At 43.7% G+C, this 17,854-nt stretch overlaps 1 protein-coding gene across 16 annotated transcripts in view; it reads left to right on the top strand.

Moving 5' to 3' along the window:
• LOC127005094 (protein timeless-like) overlaps positions 1-17,854 on the top strand; it is a 101,326-nt gene that overhangs the window by 71,490 nt on the left and 11,982 nt on the right. For 10 of the 16 annotated variants that reach the window (XM_050873652.1, XM_050873653.1, XM_050873655.1 and 7 more), the window contains 15 exons: positions 6,875-6,966; positions 7,248-7,309; positions 7,559-7,739; positions 8,309-8,500; positions 8,892-8,996; positions 9,892-10,047; positions 10,261-11,631; positions 12,013-12,217; positions 12,405-12,597; positions 12,896-13,094; positions 13,459-13,583; positions 14,035-14,155; positions 15,339-15,413; positions 16,884-17,211; positions 17,652-17,747. In XM_050873652.1, the coding sequence (XP_050729609.1) occupies positions 6,875-6,966; positions 7,248-7,309; positions 7,559-7,739; positions 8,309-8,500; positions 8,892-8,996; positions 9,892-10,047; positions 10,261-11,631; positions 12,013-12,217; positions 12,405-12,597; positions 12,896-13,094; positions 13,459-13,583; positions 14,035-14,155; positions 15,339-15,413; positions 16,884-17,211; positions 17,652-17,747 (3,501 nt within the window). Of the gene's footprint in view, positions 1-1,522; positions 1,948-2,304; positions 3,111-3,144; positions 6,016-6,874; positions 6,967-7,247; positions 7,310-7,558; positions 7,740-8,308; positions 8,501-8,891; positions 8,997-9,891; positions 10,048-10,260; positions 11,632-12,012; positions 12,218-12,404; positions 12,598-12,895; positions 13,095-13,458; positions 13,584-14,034; positions 14,156-15,338; positions 15,414-16,883; positions 17,212-17,651; positions 17,748-17,854 lie in introns of those variants that run through there. The other 6 variants (XM_050873650.1, XM_050873651.1, XM_050873657.1 and 3 more) reach the window with 6 other exon arrangements.

The following is a 17,854-nucleotide window of genomic DNA, read 5'->3' on the forward strand; positions in this document are numbered from 1 at the left end:
TCGGCAGGTGACTGAGGAGAGTAAGTATGTTTTTTTTTTATGTGTGTATGTGCTTTCGAGAAATCCCTTTTTTTTTTTCTTTTTCTCCTTGTTTTCATCGTCGTCCTTTTTCTTCGTTTTCCTTCTCCTCCTCCTCCTCCTCCTCCTCCTCCTACGCCTTCCTGTTTTCACCTTTAAATGAATGGGTGACGTAACACCGAACTTTTTTACTTGGCCCATTCTTCTTCTTCTTCCTCCCACTCCTCCACACCTCCCTCTCTCCCTCACTTCCGTCCCTTCCGCTCCCTAACTCTTCCTCCACAACCTGTTTTCCCTTCTCGTTCCTTCCTCTTCCCTTGACCCGCCCACACATCCTGTTTTTTTTCTTTCTTCCTCCTCCTCTTCCTCCTCCTCCTCCTCCTTCTTCTCTTCTTCTTGCTCTGCTTTTCCTCGGCTTCACAATTTTATTTATTTTTGTCTTGTTTTCCTTTTCTTTTAACCTGTACCACCACCACCATTACCTCCTCCTCCTCCTCCTCCTCCTCCTCAAGTCCTTTTTCGAGATTCAGTTCCTGTGTGACCTGATTCAACCTTCATTTAATCTCCATGTTTATCTCGTTTCTCCTTCCTCCCTTCCCTCCTCGCCTCCTCTCCCCTCCTCCCTTTCCTCCCTTTCTCTCCTTTCCCTTCCTTTCCTCCCTCCCCTCCCCTCTTCTCCTTTCCCATTCTCCCTTCCCTCATCTTCCTTATTTCTCTACCTTTCCCCTTCCTTTCACTCTCCTTCATCTATATTTTCTCTCCCTCCTGACCCTTATTTTTTTATTTATTTACCTACCTCTCCTTCTTCTACCGCTTTCCTCTCCTTTATCTTTCTCCTTTCTATACCTTTCCTTCAATGGCTCTTCTTCCCTCCTATCTCCCTTTCCTCTCCATCCTATCCCTCCCCCTTCTCTTCTCTCCATTCCTCTCCCTCTCCCTCTCGAATCCCCTGCTTCCCCATCTCTCCACACCTCTCCTCTCCCTTTCCTATCCCTCCTTCCCCTCCCCCTTCTTTCGTCTCCTTTCCCTCACGTTTTTTCTGACTCACCATCTCTCCCCACGTCTCCCCTCTCACTCCTCCACTCCCCACTCCTCACCCAATCAAGGTTTTTGTCGGCAAGGAGACCGTGGAGAGAGAGGAAATGAGAAAAGGAGAGAAAAGAAGAGCGGAGAAAATTCTTTGAGATCAATGGCGCCTATTGTGTCTGGCGAATATTTATATCACTAATGACCTCATTCAAGAGAGAGCGAGAGAAAAGGCTTCATTCTCATCCTTCGTTTTGATGCCACGGGCGGCGGCCTTGTGAGAGGGGTGGGTGCAAGGACGGGGCTGGGGTGTGACGGCTCGCGGGTGGACGGGCCGGGGGGATAGACGGTGGAGGGGACAGACAGCAAGCAGAGCAGCAGACTCGCTAGAGATTTTGGGTTCGGCGTGTGAGGGACGAGTGTGGGTGCGGTGCGGGTCAGTCCTTGGGTTAGGGGAGCGGGAGGGTCGTTTGGGTGACAAAAGATAGTTATTGATGCGTGTCCCGAGGGAGGAGGAGGGGAGGACGCAAGGCAAGTGAGAGGCGTGGCGCCCCGCCCTGCACGCCCGCACACACGTCACGACGAGCACATAGTCTAATCCCATGCCATTCTCTGTCCAATAATTAGGATGCCAAAGGTCGTATATAATGGAAACAAACATGTACGAATTCAATGAGATAGACATCAGGAAATGTTGGCCAAGGTTTAGCGAGGATAGCACGAGCATGTTGAGCCTGACGGAGCACTTGCACCAAGTCTCCCTCACCACCAAGTACAATGCGAGCCGAAGAAGGCGGCGAGGCGCAGGTTGTCGCGAGGACGTGCGGCGCAAGTATTGCCAGGTTTGGCGGTGCGAGCGGCGATTGGCTAGACTGGCCGAGCTGCGGCTATCCCACCAGCAAGGTAATGATCCACACTGACCCATGCACACACACACACACACACACACACGCCATTCCTCCCACACGTGTGCATTCACTCCCGACTCCCCGACTCACGGTTGGTTGTTTAGACACGCACACGGTAAAGTTATTCTGTTCTTATTGTTGTTCTTATTATCGTTGTTTGGTTGTTATTACCTTTGATTGGTTGTTCAATTGTTTGTAACTTTGTGTTATTAATGGTGTTTTTATGATGGTTATGCCTGTGTGTGTGTGTGTGTGTGTATGTGTGTGTGTGTGTGTGTGTGTGTGTGTGTGTTGCTCTGCTCTTCTCTGTCGTCTGTGTGTGTGTGTGTGTGTGTGTGGGTGGGTGGGTGTAGGTGTTGTTGGTTGTGTTGTGTCGGCGCCAGGCAACGTGTGGTGAGGGGAAACAAATCTCCTTCTCTGCCTGGCTGGAAAGGTCACGCCATTCACACACACGAAAAAAAAAAATCTCATTCAGTTAATATATTTTACACGCACAGGTAATAAAACTATACTACCTCACATATACTTTTTTTTCTAGGTTAGCTCAAAGTTCCATGTATTTCCTTGGTTACATATTTTTTCACCATGCTCTTTTATTGCTATCATTTCGTGTTATCTCGCCATCTCCGAACCCTCCTTTTAGTGCGTCATATGTGTGTGTTTTTAAACGTTCTGTGTGGGCTTGTGTTACCCCGGAAGGGATTGCACTGGTCCGTCACACTGATAACAAAAAGAGAAAAATAGTCCGTGTCTCTCTCTCTCTCTCTCTCTCTCTCTCTCTCTCTCTCTCTCTCTCTCTCTCTCTCTCCTCCTTGTTACATTATATCTTAGGGTTCACGTTAGCAGTCTAATGGTTTCCCTAATAGTTGCCTTTTATCCTTCCTACCCGCTGCTCTCTGTGGAGTATATAGACTGATTAGTGACGCGTGCAGGCTTATACAGCGAAGAAGCCAGTCTATTTAAGGCATAAGAAAAAGAAAAGGAGGTCATTTTGTATTGTGACGTCATTGTTCGAAGCGCGCGAGTGAGAGAATGGTTCGCTGTTTCATCTCCTTTGTTCTTTGTCAATTGGTGGGAGCAAAATGGCTGACTGACTGGATGGATGTGTGTTCGAGTCTTAAGTGTCAAGTTTAATAGATTTTAGTGACGGAAGTGAAGGTGAGATGTGTGTGTGTGTGTGTGTGTGTGTTGCTGCCCTGCTTTCTCGATGTTACGGTGTTGGCTGTGAGCTACCTTGATGTCGATTCTTAGGTGTTTAGTTTGGTTTTGTAGCTCATGGCGTATGTTCGTAAACGGGAGGCAGCAACAGGAGCAAAAGCAGAAGTAGGCAACCTGCAGGCACCACACACCCAACGGACAGGCAGAGAAGGGTAGTTCGAGACAATAGGATCGCATTAAAAAACCTGACCGACTAGTCTAACCCAGGGAATAGAAACCTTAATTCACCCTAATAGTAACCCAACCCCAGCAATATAGCAACTTAACCCAACCAAAATAGCAACATAACCTTCCCCCCACAAAAAAAAATAGTAACCCAACGCCAATGATAATATGTAGAAACCCAACCCCACGAAAATAACAACCTAATCTTGTCAAAATAGCAACCTAGCCTCAACAAAAATAGTAACCTAGCCTTTCTAAAATGTCAACCGAACCCCAGGAAAATAGCAACCTAACCTAGCCATAATAGTAACTTTATTGCTGTAAAAGCGTAGCACAGATTTTTCCAAGTGTTTTGTGTGTTGGGGGATAAAGGAAGACTAAAAGTCAAACCAGTCTCAAAACGATGCAGTCCTGTTATCTAGAAATACCCAGACTTGATTGAGCCTTGTTAAATTTCCTGCTCACTCAGAAGCATTTGTAAATTAATTTCATACGGAGTGTTAAACTTTCTCCCAACAACCTTTCCAGGATTTTAACCCGGGCTCATCAATGCCAAGGGATACTCCAGGTCTTGAAGCCATTGTAATTCTTATCCACCTCTATTTGGGCCATTACATACTGTCGTGTGGTGCCTTTGTGGTCCCTTGTGGTGCCCCGTGCTGGTGCCAAGCAAACCAGTGCCCCAGTAGGAGGCCCCCAGCCACTCTGCTCGCTGCTCATGGGCCTCTAGTGGTCGCCTTCATCACTCTGGCCCTCCACCCATGAGTCCTCAGCTTGTCTAGGGTTTCATAGAGGAACAATACCCCAGGAACTTGAAGACAGCATGCGGAAGGGGTGCAAGCCTCACTGGTGAAGGTGTGAAGCGAGCGTCAGTGCCGCTGATTACCTCGTATGACTGATATTGCACTGTTTTCTTGCTTTCGGTTCAAGTGGAATGCAGTTTTCTTGGTTCTGACCCGGCAATGCTTGGAAAGAAGGAAACGTGTGGTTGTTTCGCCCACAAGTCCATTCACCCACACTCGAGATGGCTTGCCCACGGCTGAGGTCTGTACACCTCACCTCGCCTCACCTGTTGAATTTTTCTTCACCTGACCTTTTCCCTCTCGTCGCTGACTCTATCCCTCAGGATACATTATTGGAATTGTGATCAGTCAAACTGAAATAAAACAGAATATATTCTATTTAAGGCATGCAGATATCATTTCAGATATTGCAGCATGTACATCAGATGCAGATAAGATTTCTTGATTTTTTTTGTTTAGAATAAGGTATGAATTGCAGAATATTCATTGTGAAATGCATCCATTGGGTTATTTACGGTAACCAAAAGTAAGGTAATAATTTAAATGTGCATTTGACATGCAGATAGTCACACTCCTAACAGCACTTAATTTTTACCTGTTGTTGCAATATAATTAGGTAATTAGACACTTCGTCATTGATAATAGAGTGTACTTGTGGGACAAGGATTATCACCTGTGAATAAACTAAACTTGGCTGTGTGGCCAGAGTAGGGGCATAAATCTGGAGGGTAGCCTTGTGTTCCCCTAAGGAGAAAGATGGGCCCCTTATTATTAACTACTGAGAGAAAGAAAAAGCAATATAATCTAACAAATTAGATGATTCTGAATGGGCACTGGAGCCCCTACCACAGGTAACTTTGCCCTTCCATGGGCCACCATACATGCAAACCCCTAGAGATACCTCAGCCAGAGTTTTCAAATGTGGTTGAGTAGACTGCAGACCTCAGTGTGGGGAAATCTGTTTTCATGTGGATGAACAGACTTGTGGCACAGACAGACAGACAGGCAGCGAAACAACTGGAAGCCTTCGGGAATGCAAACATGCATCACTAAAACCTAACAACAGGTGTATTAAAACTTGCATGTTGGAGTCACAATTATGTCGCCCAGTGTTTCAAAGTTGCACATGACTGAAAAAAAAGCCTATGGCTTGCACGTAAGCGCATCTAAATTTACAATCCGCAAAACAAGTTTAAAGCTTTTTTATTAATTGTAAAGCTTGGAATGTGAAAGTACCATAGAAAATAATGAAAAGTCCTTAGTTTAGATTGGTTTATATTCCACATATGAAGATATGGAGGCTGCACATGTTGAGAATTAGTATGATGCATTGATTGATCTCTGCTCTGCACACAGAGATCTTTACCATTTCATTCTGTTGTACACTACAGGCATTGCCTGTATGGTAGTCATAGTATAACAAGGTTTCATTATTAAGAAGTAATTTTATTAAGAGAAATAAACATTGAATAAAGGATAGACAATTTTACTCACCATTAGGTCTTTTCTGGTTATACAGTTGTACACTAAACTTGTTATTTTCATTATACACGATAAATAATTGCTTCAAACTTATATAGAATGTCCATTAGTGAAATGTGCATTAAAAAGAAATATTAATAACATGTGGAGCTTTCATACAGACTCAAACATTACACTTGCAAACTGAAATTCTCTCGTCTTACCTGTTGAGTGTAAATAGTCGCCTGGACTAAAAATTACCACGAAACCAACAGTTTAAAAACTTATCTTCTTATACCATACGAAGCTGTTGGTTCATTGGGTCAGATCATCTTGTGTGGATTTGAGGTTTGTCCACAAAGTCACGGGTGAACAGAAACTCATCGAGGAAAGAAAACTACTTCAGTTGTGCCAAGGTAAGAGTTGGTTGACAGTCGTTTCCCTCCCCCCTCGACTGCTGCCCCCCAGATGTGTTCATCTCTGGCATTTTTTGTTGTTATCATCATCCCTATCATCATCACTGTCATCTTCATCATGCTTTTTGTTCTTTGCTTTTTGTGTCAGTATTTTCATGTCTTGTCATGTAGTTGTGATTATTTTTCAGAGCATGAATGTCACATTTGATAGGGAAACTATCTTTGAATTGCCGTCTGCTAAGACAGTTTTGGTTTAAAGAAAGCAAAGTTGGTAATTCTAGATAATTGGACCACACCAAAAAAATTACCAAACCCAAAATATATAACATAGCTGAAAGGATAGTGACCTAACCCCTGTAAAATAGTAACCTAGTCCCACTGAAACAATAAAATAAAACAGTAGGGATTTTGAAGGTTTGTAGGGAGGGGGAAGGGACATGGGAAATTGAATGTTGGGACATTTTGCTCATAATAATGTGGACCCATTATCAAGAATTACCTCAAAGTCACTTTTCATATATCTGCTTCCACCTTCTGAGGGAATTTTTGTTACTCTGTTACCCCACCTCACAACAGTGGATCTGAAAGCTGAATCCTTTCCTCCGCAGCCCACCAGCCGTCACCCCAGAACGCCCACCTTCATTATTAACCTGATGATGTTTTGTTTGTTTGTTTATGCATAATTATACTTTTCAGCCTTATTTTCTTCTGCTAACTGAGGTAGAGATTTTGCATGACTCAGAATGGTTCCTCAGGATTTACTTGTGTGGGTCTGCATGCTGTTACCAGTTGCTATTGTGGGTGACTGACACAAGTGATTATTTGAGTGAGTAAGACTGTTTTTTTTCCTCCCTCACAGCCAAGATCAAGGAGATCATTCACCGCCTCAATCAGGACAAATCTCGCTGGCACTTCCGACGATCTCTCTTCATGAATAAGATCATTTCCAAGGTGAGATGACATGTCCTTCTGAACATAATCAGTGGAAATGCATGGGCTGTACTTTCTAAAAATCATGAATCTCATTTTTAATCTCAGATTGTATTACAAAATTCTAGAATTTATCATAAATTATCTTGTTTATGAATTCACTGTGATTAAATATAATTTGGTACATGTCTCTGCCTGTCTATTTATATTTGTTGCTTTGTTCACTGAGAACAGAAAAGTCTCTGTCTGCACCTCCTTCTTGGATAGACTCTTGATTCAACTTTTTGAAACTTCTTTTCCAGAATTTATTACCTCTTCTGGTCCATGTCAAAGAGGAAAGAGGACTCATGGAAGCAACAATAAAGTAAGTTTTGTGTTATTTGATACATAGAACTTGACAAAATATTTAAAGAAAAGGTCATCATTACTTAGTCATGGATGCATATAATATGAGTATAGTATACACTGACTAGCCTCTCCTTCCCTTCCTTCTGAGTCCTCCAGGAGCCATAACTGTATTTTTTGCCACAGGTATACTCTACCTAAGTTGACATGCATTTAGTGTGCTTTAACCAACCTCTCCTTACCTCCCCTTCTCCCCTACCCCCATCAGAGTCCTCCAGGAGTTGATGACCCCCGTGGAGTGCCTGATGCCTGCTGAGACCATGAGCCAGAACCATGAGGGGAAGCGCATCATCTATGAGCTGGAGACAGCCATCGTCAACGCCAAGAAGCTGTTCCTCGACACCCAGGTCACCAAGGCCATCGTCGACCTCATGAGCTCTGTCCTACAGGTGTGTGTTTGTTTGTGTGTGTGTTGTACCTGTTTGTATTTACTATATTGTGTATGTATAAGATTGAGTCAAGCTCATAACTTCCCTTATTTTATCCTTAAACTTGTGTGTATGTTTGATGCACAAACACACATTGGTTTGGTAAAGCATTCCATTCATGGCTGGCTTAGGGTGTAACCAAGGCCCATCACCAGTATTAGAAGTTATTTAGATTAGTGTAAAGATAAAAAAATACATAACTATTTTCTCAGTTAAAGCTAAAACTCATAACTTGCTGCTTATCACCATTATCTCATAAGCTTACCAATATAATAATGAATGCCTGGCTCAGGAACATACCCAAGATCTTTCACCAGTTAAAAGATTGATTTTTAGATAATAAAAGTACGTTTGTTAGTTACAGTAAAAGTCATAACATAATTTGTTTGAAGAACATATTAAATCCGTTAGAAAAGAACCGTCCATATAAAAGTTGGCCCCTTAAAACTTGGCTTTAAAAAAAAGTTGAAAAAAATTATTCATTTACATTAGTACCCTAAACAGTGATCACAGCCTGTTGTTTCTGTCAGCAGGAGTCCAAGGTGCTGAGTCTCCCTGAGTGCGAGCTGATCAACCAGTGTCTGCTGCTGGTGCGCAACCTCCTCCACGTCAGCAGCATCGTCATACCCCACCACACCCCCTCCTACACCGGACCCCCAACCTCTGCCTCCGCTGGCTCGGCGTCCACAACCTCCTCCCTTCCTGTGAGCACTGGGCAGCAGGTGAGCACTCGCAGTGGCCCCTTGGCAACCCTTTTGTGTGTGTATACTATGTGGGATTTTTTTGTGTTTTGTAACTTTGTACCTGTTGCTGTCACACTGAAACAATAGGTATTTTCATCATTTGCTTATTTATATTATTTATTTATTTATTCTCTATTTGTTTTATTAATGTAAAGAGCATTAATAGTCTTTGCAAATTTAGCTTGATTTCACTTCTTTAAGTGTTACTTTAACGTGTCTCCTAGTCAGGGGTGAAAGTTGTGTCTTGAAAAGCGTACCCCTGCGTACTGACTGTAGACAGCTGTTGTTTCTTTCTTCCCCAAAAAACTTTCAATAAGTATGCACATAGTTTTCCCTCAACATTCATGCAATATTATTCCCTTCCTCCCAGGGCGGAACAAACCAGTCAGTGCTCACAGAAGACCAAATACTGTGGAACCTTTTTGCTCAACGCTTTGATAACATTCTCATCCAACTCCTGACGTGCAACCAGCAGGTGAGTGACACGTCCCAACACGCCACAGGTGCCCGGCCTTGTTTTCGAGGCGCAGGTTATTTATTGCACTGCTTAAGCATAGTCCTTTAACTTTGTTTATTATTATTTTATTGATCTATTATATTTATCAACTATATTTTGTTACTTCACTCATATGGCTTAGTTTTCTTTTATTTTTTAGAGGGAGATGAAAATAGAGACTGATTCATTACTGCATCATTTAAATATACATATTTTAGGGTATGTAGTTTTCTTTCCACTTTATATATTTATAATGGAAAATGGAAAGGTAAACCATGGTAATCCGGGTGTCACTCTTGCCCTTTGCTTCAGAGTAATGGGTTCTTATCCACCACAAGCCCAAGGGCCAGAGAGACAGATGGCCACCGAGGCCTCGTGTAGCTATAGCATACGCCCCCAACTTTACCTTGTCTTATAGTACCTTGCAATGTTCACCACATCCATTGTACTGCTCACACTGTCCTCCTGAGCCATCACGTCAAACATTATTTTTGTCACATCTTTTTTTCCTCTGACACTTATTGCCCACATTGACTTTATTCCCTGCATTGCCCACTCTACTCCTTTCCAAGCATCCTTTTTTAGGTTATAGTGTTCACCGTATCCTCTTCATTGCTCACTCTGTCTTCCAACCATGTATTTTTTCCTATTATATCCTCTTTATAATTTTTGCCCTTTTCAATGTTCTTTTCATCCCTTGTATTGCCCACTGTGTTCTCAACCCTCCATTAGTGGGTCCTACCCTCACCTCTCACACTGGCTTGTCACTGTACTTTGACCGTTATAATATTCCCTTCATTGCCCGCTGTGCCCTCCTTGACCCTTCCCTCTCACTCTGTCCTGCCATCCCCCCTCACCCTGGCCTGTCTTGCAGCACCTCTGGAACATCACAATGGTGCAGCTGGTGTCCCTCATGTACCGGGACCAGCAGCAGGGCACCATCAGGAAGCTCATCAATGAGTGGCTCGAGTCCTCCCTCGCCGAGAGTTCTGAGGACGACGAGAACAACCCTATGTCCTCCTCCTCCTCCGTGAGTCCTGAAATCCCTGTTTGGCAGCCCCAATGCCATATTATCCCGGTAGTCTTATGCTATGTAGGTCATTTTTTTGTGTTTTTGTTATTCCTGAGATTTGTCCTGAATACAAATTAAAGGAAGTGAAGCACATGTAAGACGAGTTTGAAGTAAGAGATGTATGAGATATGAGCCCCAGTGTGAGGTCAACAGTGACATCTGTTTCCCCAGGATGCAATCTCCACGTCCGACCCCGTCTCCGACTCCTCTGAGAGGCTGTCCCCGGTGGACGGCATGGCAGCCAAGGAGGAGAAGATACACAGCATGTCAAGTCACCATGAGGACTCAGACCGCACCTCAGGGAACAAGAAGCTGCACAATCTGGACAGCTGCCCGGACAGCGGGTTCTGCCGGTCAGGGTCCAACATCGACTCCTCTCTAGACGAGTCAGTGTCTGACAACAGCTACCGAATGTTGAGGCTGGAGAAGCAGGGGACTGGGGGCAGCGGTGGCAGGGCCATGGCTGGCTGGTACCCTGGGGAGACAGCTGGGCTAGAAACAGCAACTCCTATGACTGGGGAAGCTCCTGGTGAGAAGAGGGTGGATAGCAAGACCTGCAGGGACAGGGAAGCCAACAGCCCGAAGAACATCTATGAAATGAAGAGCGTCGGGGACAGTGAGGAGAATGAAAGTGACCGGGCTGGCTGTGAGGGTGGCAGTGAGGGGAGCAGTCCCGTGCCCTCAGAGGAGCAGCAGTCGCCCATCCCCCTGGACACCAAGACCAGTGACCCTCACCTCATGGAGTTCTTGGCTCAAGCAGAGCCAAACGCAGAGTCGAGAGAGTTAGATGGAAAAGTACGAGTAGAACCAAAAGCCGAGGCAGAGAGGAAGGATGCGGTAACCCCCACGGAGCCTATCCTCATCACCAAGGAGGACAAGGAGCCATTCCCCTTGAGGGATGCACTGTCCCCCATGGAGGAGGAAGAAAAGCCTGTGGGGCAGCCTGTCAAGTGGCCACCCAATGTGGAAGAGTCCGGCTCCAGTGGCGACTCCAGTGAGAAGAAGCCGCCGCCGCAGCTGCCTAAGCTCCATAAGAATAAGCCACTGGCGGGACAGAAGCGCTCCAGACACACCATGTCCCAAAAGCTGCTCTCAGACACACAGGAAAACAATGAGTCCAGCAACTCCACGGGCTCCGAGTGTGACGAGGGTCCCCACGCCAAGCGGCCACACCACCAAAAGCCCCACAAGATGCTGAGCAAGCCACGGCCGGCCAAGATGCTGCAGAAAGCGCTGCAGGAGAGGAACGTCAAGAGGACCAAGTTGATTAAGAGAAAGGAGAGCAACAGCATCAAAGCCAAGGCGTTGCTCCACCACCACCCAACGCCCGAGGACATCTCAAACCTCCTCAAGGAGTTCACGGTGGACTTCATGATGAACGGCTACTCCAACCTGCTGCAGGGCCTGAGGCTGCAGGTGATGCTGCCATACCAGATTGACCTGGACAAGTCTCACCTGCTGTGGCTTATCACCTACTTCCTTCGCTTTGCCGTGGAGCTGGACCTGGAGCTATCCCAGATCTGCCCAGTGCTGTGTGTGGATGTAAGTTTGTGGTCCAGCAGTTTTGCTTCTCTCCATCAAATTTTTTTTTCATTAACCTGCTAACTAGTCTGCCTTGCTTCTCTCCATCTCATATCTCTTTCTGTATTGTTGTTGCCTTGTAACATGTCCAACAACTGCCTTAATTTTGTCTTTCTGACTTATTTCCCCACATTTTCTTAGCTGTTATGGTAGCATGACTTGGTGCATTGATTACCAAGTCTTTAGAGTTTGACAGATTTGCATTAGTAATAGTGACTAACTTTGAGTAGTATCAAAGTCAAATCATTATCAATTTTGATTACTAGATATTTCCATCACCACGTCAGAATTGTATGCATACAGAATGGAAAAGAAGATTTGACCTGTTTGTCTCTGCGTCAGGTGGCATGTTACCTGGTGTACGAGGGCGTGTTGATGCAGGAGGAGCTGGAGCGAGCGGTTCGGCTCGGGGAGAACAACCTCCTGCCCCATGTGCGCCGCCTCCACCTGGTCGTCACGGCTCTCAGGGAGTTCTTCATTGCCCTCGAGATCTGCCTCAAAAAGGAGCAAAGTCTCCTCGATGCCAAACACCTCCTCAATATTAAAGGTTAGTCTGACCTCTTGTTAGTTGTCTTATTATTTCATCATTTCTTATTCCTCCTCTATTGCCAGAACTTTTCTGCTAATAAAAATATCTCTTAACATGTGTACTATCTGACTACGAGGGTAGAATGCAGTCTCTTGTCTCCAGTGCTGCCAGCCACTAAAGTTACATATCTCTCCCCCACTGCCAGAAGAACTCGGGCAGCTGGTTGAGATCCGGCAGCTGTTCCTGCTGTTGATCCGCACGTACCGGCCCGGCGTGCTAAACCTCAACTACCTCCAGGACCTGATCACCACCAACCACCGCTTCCTCACCACCCAGGAGGCCTGCAGCCCCTCCCTGCCCACCCCCTACTCATTCAACCTCTTCAACCACATCAAACTGTAAGTGAGAGATTTTTATTGCAGCCATTTTCTCATAATTGCTATTAATGCATTAGCTTCCTGTTGATTTCAGATAAGGGAGTGAGAGACCAGAAGTAAAATAATCAGGCAGGAGAGACCAAGAATAGGCAGGGAGTCATAGGCAGGGGGGGCACATACATGGCAGAATGAGGGAGGGAGAGAAACAGAGTTAATCAGTGAAAAGGCAAGGTTTAACTGAGTGATACAGGCAATACTATATGTACATGCAAAGACATTATGCATCTCATCCTTAACTCTGCCTCCTGCCCTTCACCAGGTTCGCCACAATGGACATCATGCGCCAGTACAGTCGCCTCCTCGAGAATTTCAACGTGAATGACGAGATGGTGAACGACTGCATCTTCACCATGATGCACCACATTGCCGGCGACCTCAGGAACGTCAACGTGCTGCTACAGCCGTCTATCCTGAGGGTGTTCCTGCGCATCTGGCGGGAAGGTTTTGAGCTGTGTGGGGTGAGTGTGTGTGCTCTGCTTGAAGGGTTACACTTATATGGTAGAATCCCTTAATAGTGTGATAATTAAGTAGCACTTCATACACAAGTTTTCAATACGTGTAACATATGGGCAATTTTATTTAATTTTCACTCACAGAACTCTTCACCACATCAAATTTTGTTCGTTTTGACCTGCTTTTAATACTGGATTATTTGTTGGCATGATATTTTGATTCTCACACTACTCATGACTTGCTTTTATTTCATCTTGTGGTATATTTAGGACTGTACTGCATTCTTTTTATCCCATGAGAAACTGGAATATTTTATCAAACAGAGTATGATCCCTTTATGTATATTCACCTCCTCCTCTCTCCCTTCAGGACTGGGCGGACCTCATTGAGTATGTCCTGCGGAAGTGCACTCGAGTCCGCATTGAACACCCAGACAAGAAGGAGAACAAGAACCCCCACAAGCCCGTGGTGGAGGCGCCGGGGATAGATCTCTCGTGAGTGTTGCCTCGTGGCACGAGTCTGACAGTCTTTCATGTCTTCTACTTCTGGAGTTTATGTTTTCATCCTTCCAATGTGTGGTTATGATTATTTTATTGTTTAAGTAAATCTAGCAGACTGTATTTAGCCTTTCAAATTTGTTGTGTTTAGTTTGTAGTTATGATTCATTCTGTTTAAGATGAGGGCATTTTATCTTTATGATTCATGTTTCAGTAAATTCAACACACTGTTTATGAGGACTTTTTGTCATGATAACTTTTCAAAGTCCAAATGTTTGAATATTCATGTGCACATTCATGTGTATATGTGCAGTTTTGTCATCTCATGTCTAAAGAAAGTTGTTTGGATTGGAATGTGTGTCGCCTACCTATTTAATTTTGCCTTACATCAAGGGATTGTTCAGATCAGATTTATCAGTTAGATGTCTTCTTTCTTCCTCTCCAAAAGGAATGAGGACTTTGACCAGCTGTACAACCTCTACCTGGCCACCACCAGCGAGCAGGACCTGATGGACAAGATTAAAGAGATCTGCTGCGACGACTCCATCGAGGAACCCATCAAGAAGGAGGTGTGTGCTCCTTGCCTCATTGTATTTCCTTTACCTTTTTGTCTCCATGGCACTCATAATTAATTAGTTGTTTTTACTTTTTATTTGATTTTCTTATGTTTATTTACCTCAATTTTTTAGCCTACCCCTCTGTCCCTCCACTTCTATATTATCTCGTCCTATTTCTACTTTTCAGTCATTGCTTTTACTTTTATTTTTTCTTTCTCGCCATTTCAGGCGACTGGGGGCTACTGAACAGGCGGCTTATAGTGTCTGCTTTCCTCCCTCTCTACCTGATTTGTCTCTCTTAATAATAATAATAATAGTAATAATAATAATAGAAAATAATAATCATGCTTAGTAATAATAGTAGTGGTCAGCAAGCCTACCTATGAATCCGTGGTCCTGGGTTCCATCCCGGCCTGGACTGTGAGCGCCCAGTTCACCCAGCTGTTCATCCTCCTCTTTGGGTTGCTTGATAAATGAGGGAGAGATGAGAACTGAGGTCACGTGCAGCTTAGCTTATGCCCCAGCTATACCTTTTTAACTTTATTGGCCACTGTTTATGTTATTTAGCTTCTTTACCCTTTAATAACCAACAAACCCGTCCTTAGGAGTGTTATTCAGTATCATTGAAGAATAATTTAGTTCAGTGGTTCATAGGTAGATTAAAAATAATGTCAAAGCTGATGCAAACATTTTTTTACTATAATCAAATAGATTTTTTCAGATGTAAAGAATGTGGTTGTAGTTGAAGCATGCTCATTTACTGGATAATTCGGGGTTATTAGGAATAGACAGGGTTGCATATTTTATTTTAAGTACTACTTAGTGTGTCATTGAGTTTATCAGAAGGTATGGTCACCAGGACCCTGCATGGACATTCTCTTACTTGTACATTCTTTGTATCACTCCATTATCTTCCTCCATTCATGTCTCATCATACTGCATAGATAAGTAGACCTAGAAAGGGACATTCTTTGTGCCTTAATATTGCATAGTCAGGTTGTTGACTTTGCAGTTAATAAAATCCTGAAGTTGCATTAGAGGAATGCTTTTCCACTGTGGTTAAGGCAAAAACAAGGGCGGATCTTATTCTTGAATCATTCATCATTAATGTCTATCTTCATGTTGTATACATAGTTAAGTGAATCTAGAGTGGAGCAAGAACACTTTAAGTGAAACGTGTTCTTTTTGCTACTAGGTAATACAGAAGCTGTTGGCACGAGGCTTCATAACCAACAGCGAATGCTCCAAGCTGTGCGCGGAGATCCCCACAGTGAGTGTTCTGAGTTTTGGGCCTGAGAGCCTCGAGTAATGGCTTGATAAAGAATAATGTAGTGCATCACAGGAAAGGTTGATTTGAGTAGTGCATCAAAGTATTGAATTAACAATAGTACACCAAAGCAATGGATTGATAATAGTATGTTAAAGTAATGAGTTGAAAAGAGCAGTGTATCAGTAATGGGTTCAACAGAGTAATGCATTAAAGTAATGGGTTGGCAAGAGTAGTGCATCAGAGTAATGGTTTGATTGGAGTAGTATATCAAAGTAAAGGGTTTGTTTTGAGTAATACATCAAATGGAATAAAGCATGAAAGGCAAAGCCCAAACCTAAAACCCTGTGCATGTTGATTTGGTGTTTGACTTGTAGTCCTTGTCTGTCTGTCTCTTTAGAACAAGTTTATTATTTCAGTTTTTATCACCCTCCCCTTAGAGGCTTAGATAATGTAAAGCCGCTCGAATACCATCAGGTATGGTCAGGCATGGTTAAAACTTCCCTGCAGCTACTACTTCCATTGCAGTATTATGTTTTACAGGAAATTAAAACCCAGTGTTTTATATTGAACAGTCCTCTTCTCGGGCTGCATTCACAAGAATATCCTTGGGAAAAAACAGATCATACTTAAAAAAGTTAATTGATCTTTTGGCCAGACCAGACTGACCCCATCAAGGAGAGGCAAGACTATACAGGCTTCTCAAACTGTAACCATTGTATTGTTGTCTGGGTATATATTCAAGAAATATTTTCAATACATGGTAGCAGACTTGCCCACCACTGAACACGTGTGTTGCCATTCCACGCTTTCTCAAACTAACAGAACCCCAGCTGAACCTAACCTAACAGACATTAACCCATTGCTTCTAAAATAGTAAGTTGTTGCTGCTAAGATACTAACCTATTGCTGCTATGGTAACCTTTGCCTTTAAATTAGCTGAATTAAATTAGCTGAAACGAGTAATTCCCAACAGAAGCAGTCGTCAGAGTAGTGATTAGCAAGTTTAAGTTTAACTTTAATCAGTACAAAATAAGTGTCAACTGCCAGAGTTAGTTTGTTGTAATGTAGTTCAAAATAAATACTGTTGCCAGAGATAAAGGCCACCCTTTGTCTCCTTCATTTAGTTATTAGTTATTAGCTACAAGTCGTCTCCAGACTATTCTGTACCACAGAATCCACTGAAAGCAGATAATACATGTAACCTAGATAACAGTGATAACCTTCATGACGAATAATACTTTTGATGAATCTAAAGTCTATTCCTCAATCAGATATATCATAGCCCTGGAGGAGGTCATCTTTTACATGATTGATTTTTACACGAGTACAAGTGATCCCCAACAGTCACAGTAGTCTGTGTCCTCCTAACCCCCACAAATATGGGGTTACCTATGTATGGTAGCTTTTATTTTTGGTGTGTGATAAACTACTTTAGCCCTTTATGAGTAACACATCAGACCTTCCCTGCAGGCCAGCCACGTGCACATCCCCCCTGCCCCCAGCCTACCACAACTCCCCCATGCAGAGCCGCTGGTCACCAACAAGTCAGAGGGGGACATCAGTCTGGAGTGTGACGTGATGCAGGTCAGCAGTGACTCTGAAGACTCCTCTGATGACCAACCCAACATGCCTCCGCCCTGCAAAGTGACCAGGGAGGATGTGACAGACAAGCTCGACGGGATGGAGAACCTGAAGCTTGCCTCCCCTCCTCACCCTCAGAGGAGCAAGCCACCTCCTTCCTACCAGAAGCAAGATGAGAAACCTGCTGATAGCAAAGACTCCTTCATGTGTAACCAAGGTTAGTAGCATGATATAAAGAAATTGAATTGATTGTTAAAAAATCTGTGATAGATTACAGAAAAGGGGATGAAAATTGTTAAAGAAAATCTCATAGTTCATGCCTCAGGGAGGGGCAGATAAGGGGGTGAAGGTGCTTAAACAAATGATTATAGAAAATTGGTAACAATTTTTGTGACAGGGAAGAGGTTGAAAGTGCTTTGATGTGATTAACCCTTTTAGAATCACAATGCTGTGAACAGCTTGGCTCATCTATGTCCTGAGAGTTATTGATTTGTAATGCAGTTTTGAACCATGAGGTAATCATAATGCTTCAAATCACACCCCCAGAACACACCTTCTAAGACTTCATGAAAGCACTTGTCTTAGCAGAGCATAACACAGTTGTGAAAAATGGGAGGAGTCTTTAACTTCATGTAACTTTCTCTCTCTCTCTCTCAGAACCACTGTCAGAGAAAGGGAGTGTGGAAGGCAACTTCATCTTCAATGAGGACAGCACGGACTGGGAGGACAACACTGCCGTCGCTTTCCTAATAGGTAGGTGTTGGCATGTGTATGTGTGTGTGTAAAGCAAACTGAGACAACAGCTGCAGGATCATGAAAAAAATGGGTTTATTTTTTATTGATATATTTTTGGGAGTAAG

Source organism: Eriocheir sinensis, chromosome 29 (assembly GCF_024679095.1).
Source record: "Eriocheir sinensis breed Jianghai 21 chromosome 29, ASM2467909v1, whole genome shotgun sequence".
Taxonomy (NCBI): Eukaryota; Metazoa; Arthropoda; class Malacostraca; order Decapoda; family Varunidae; genus Eriocheir; species Eriocheir sinensis.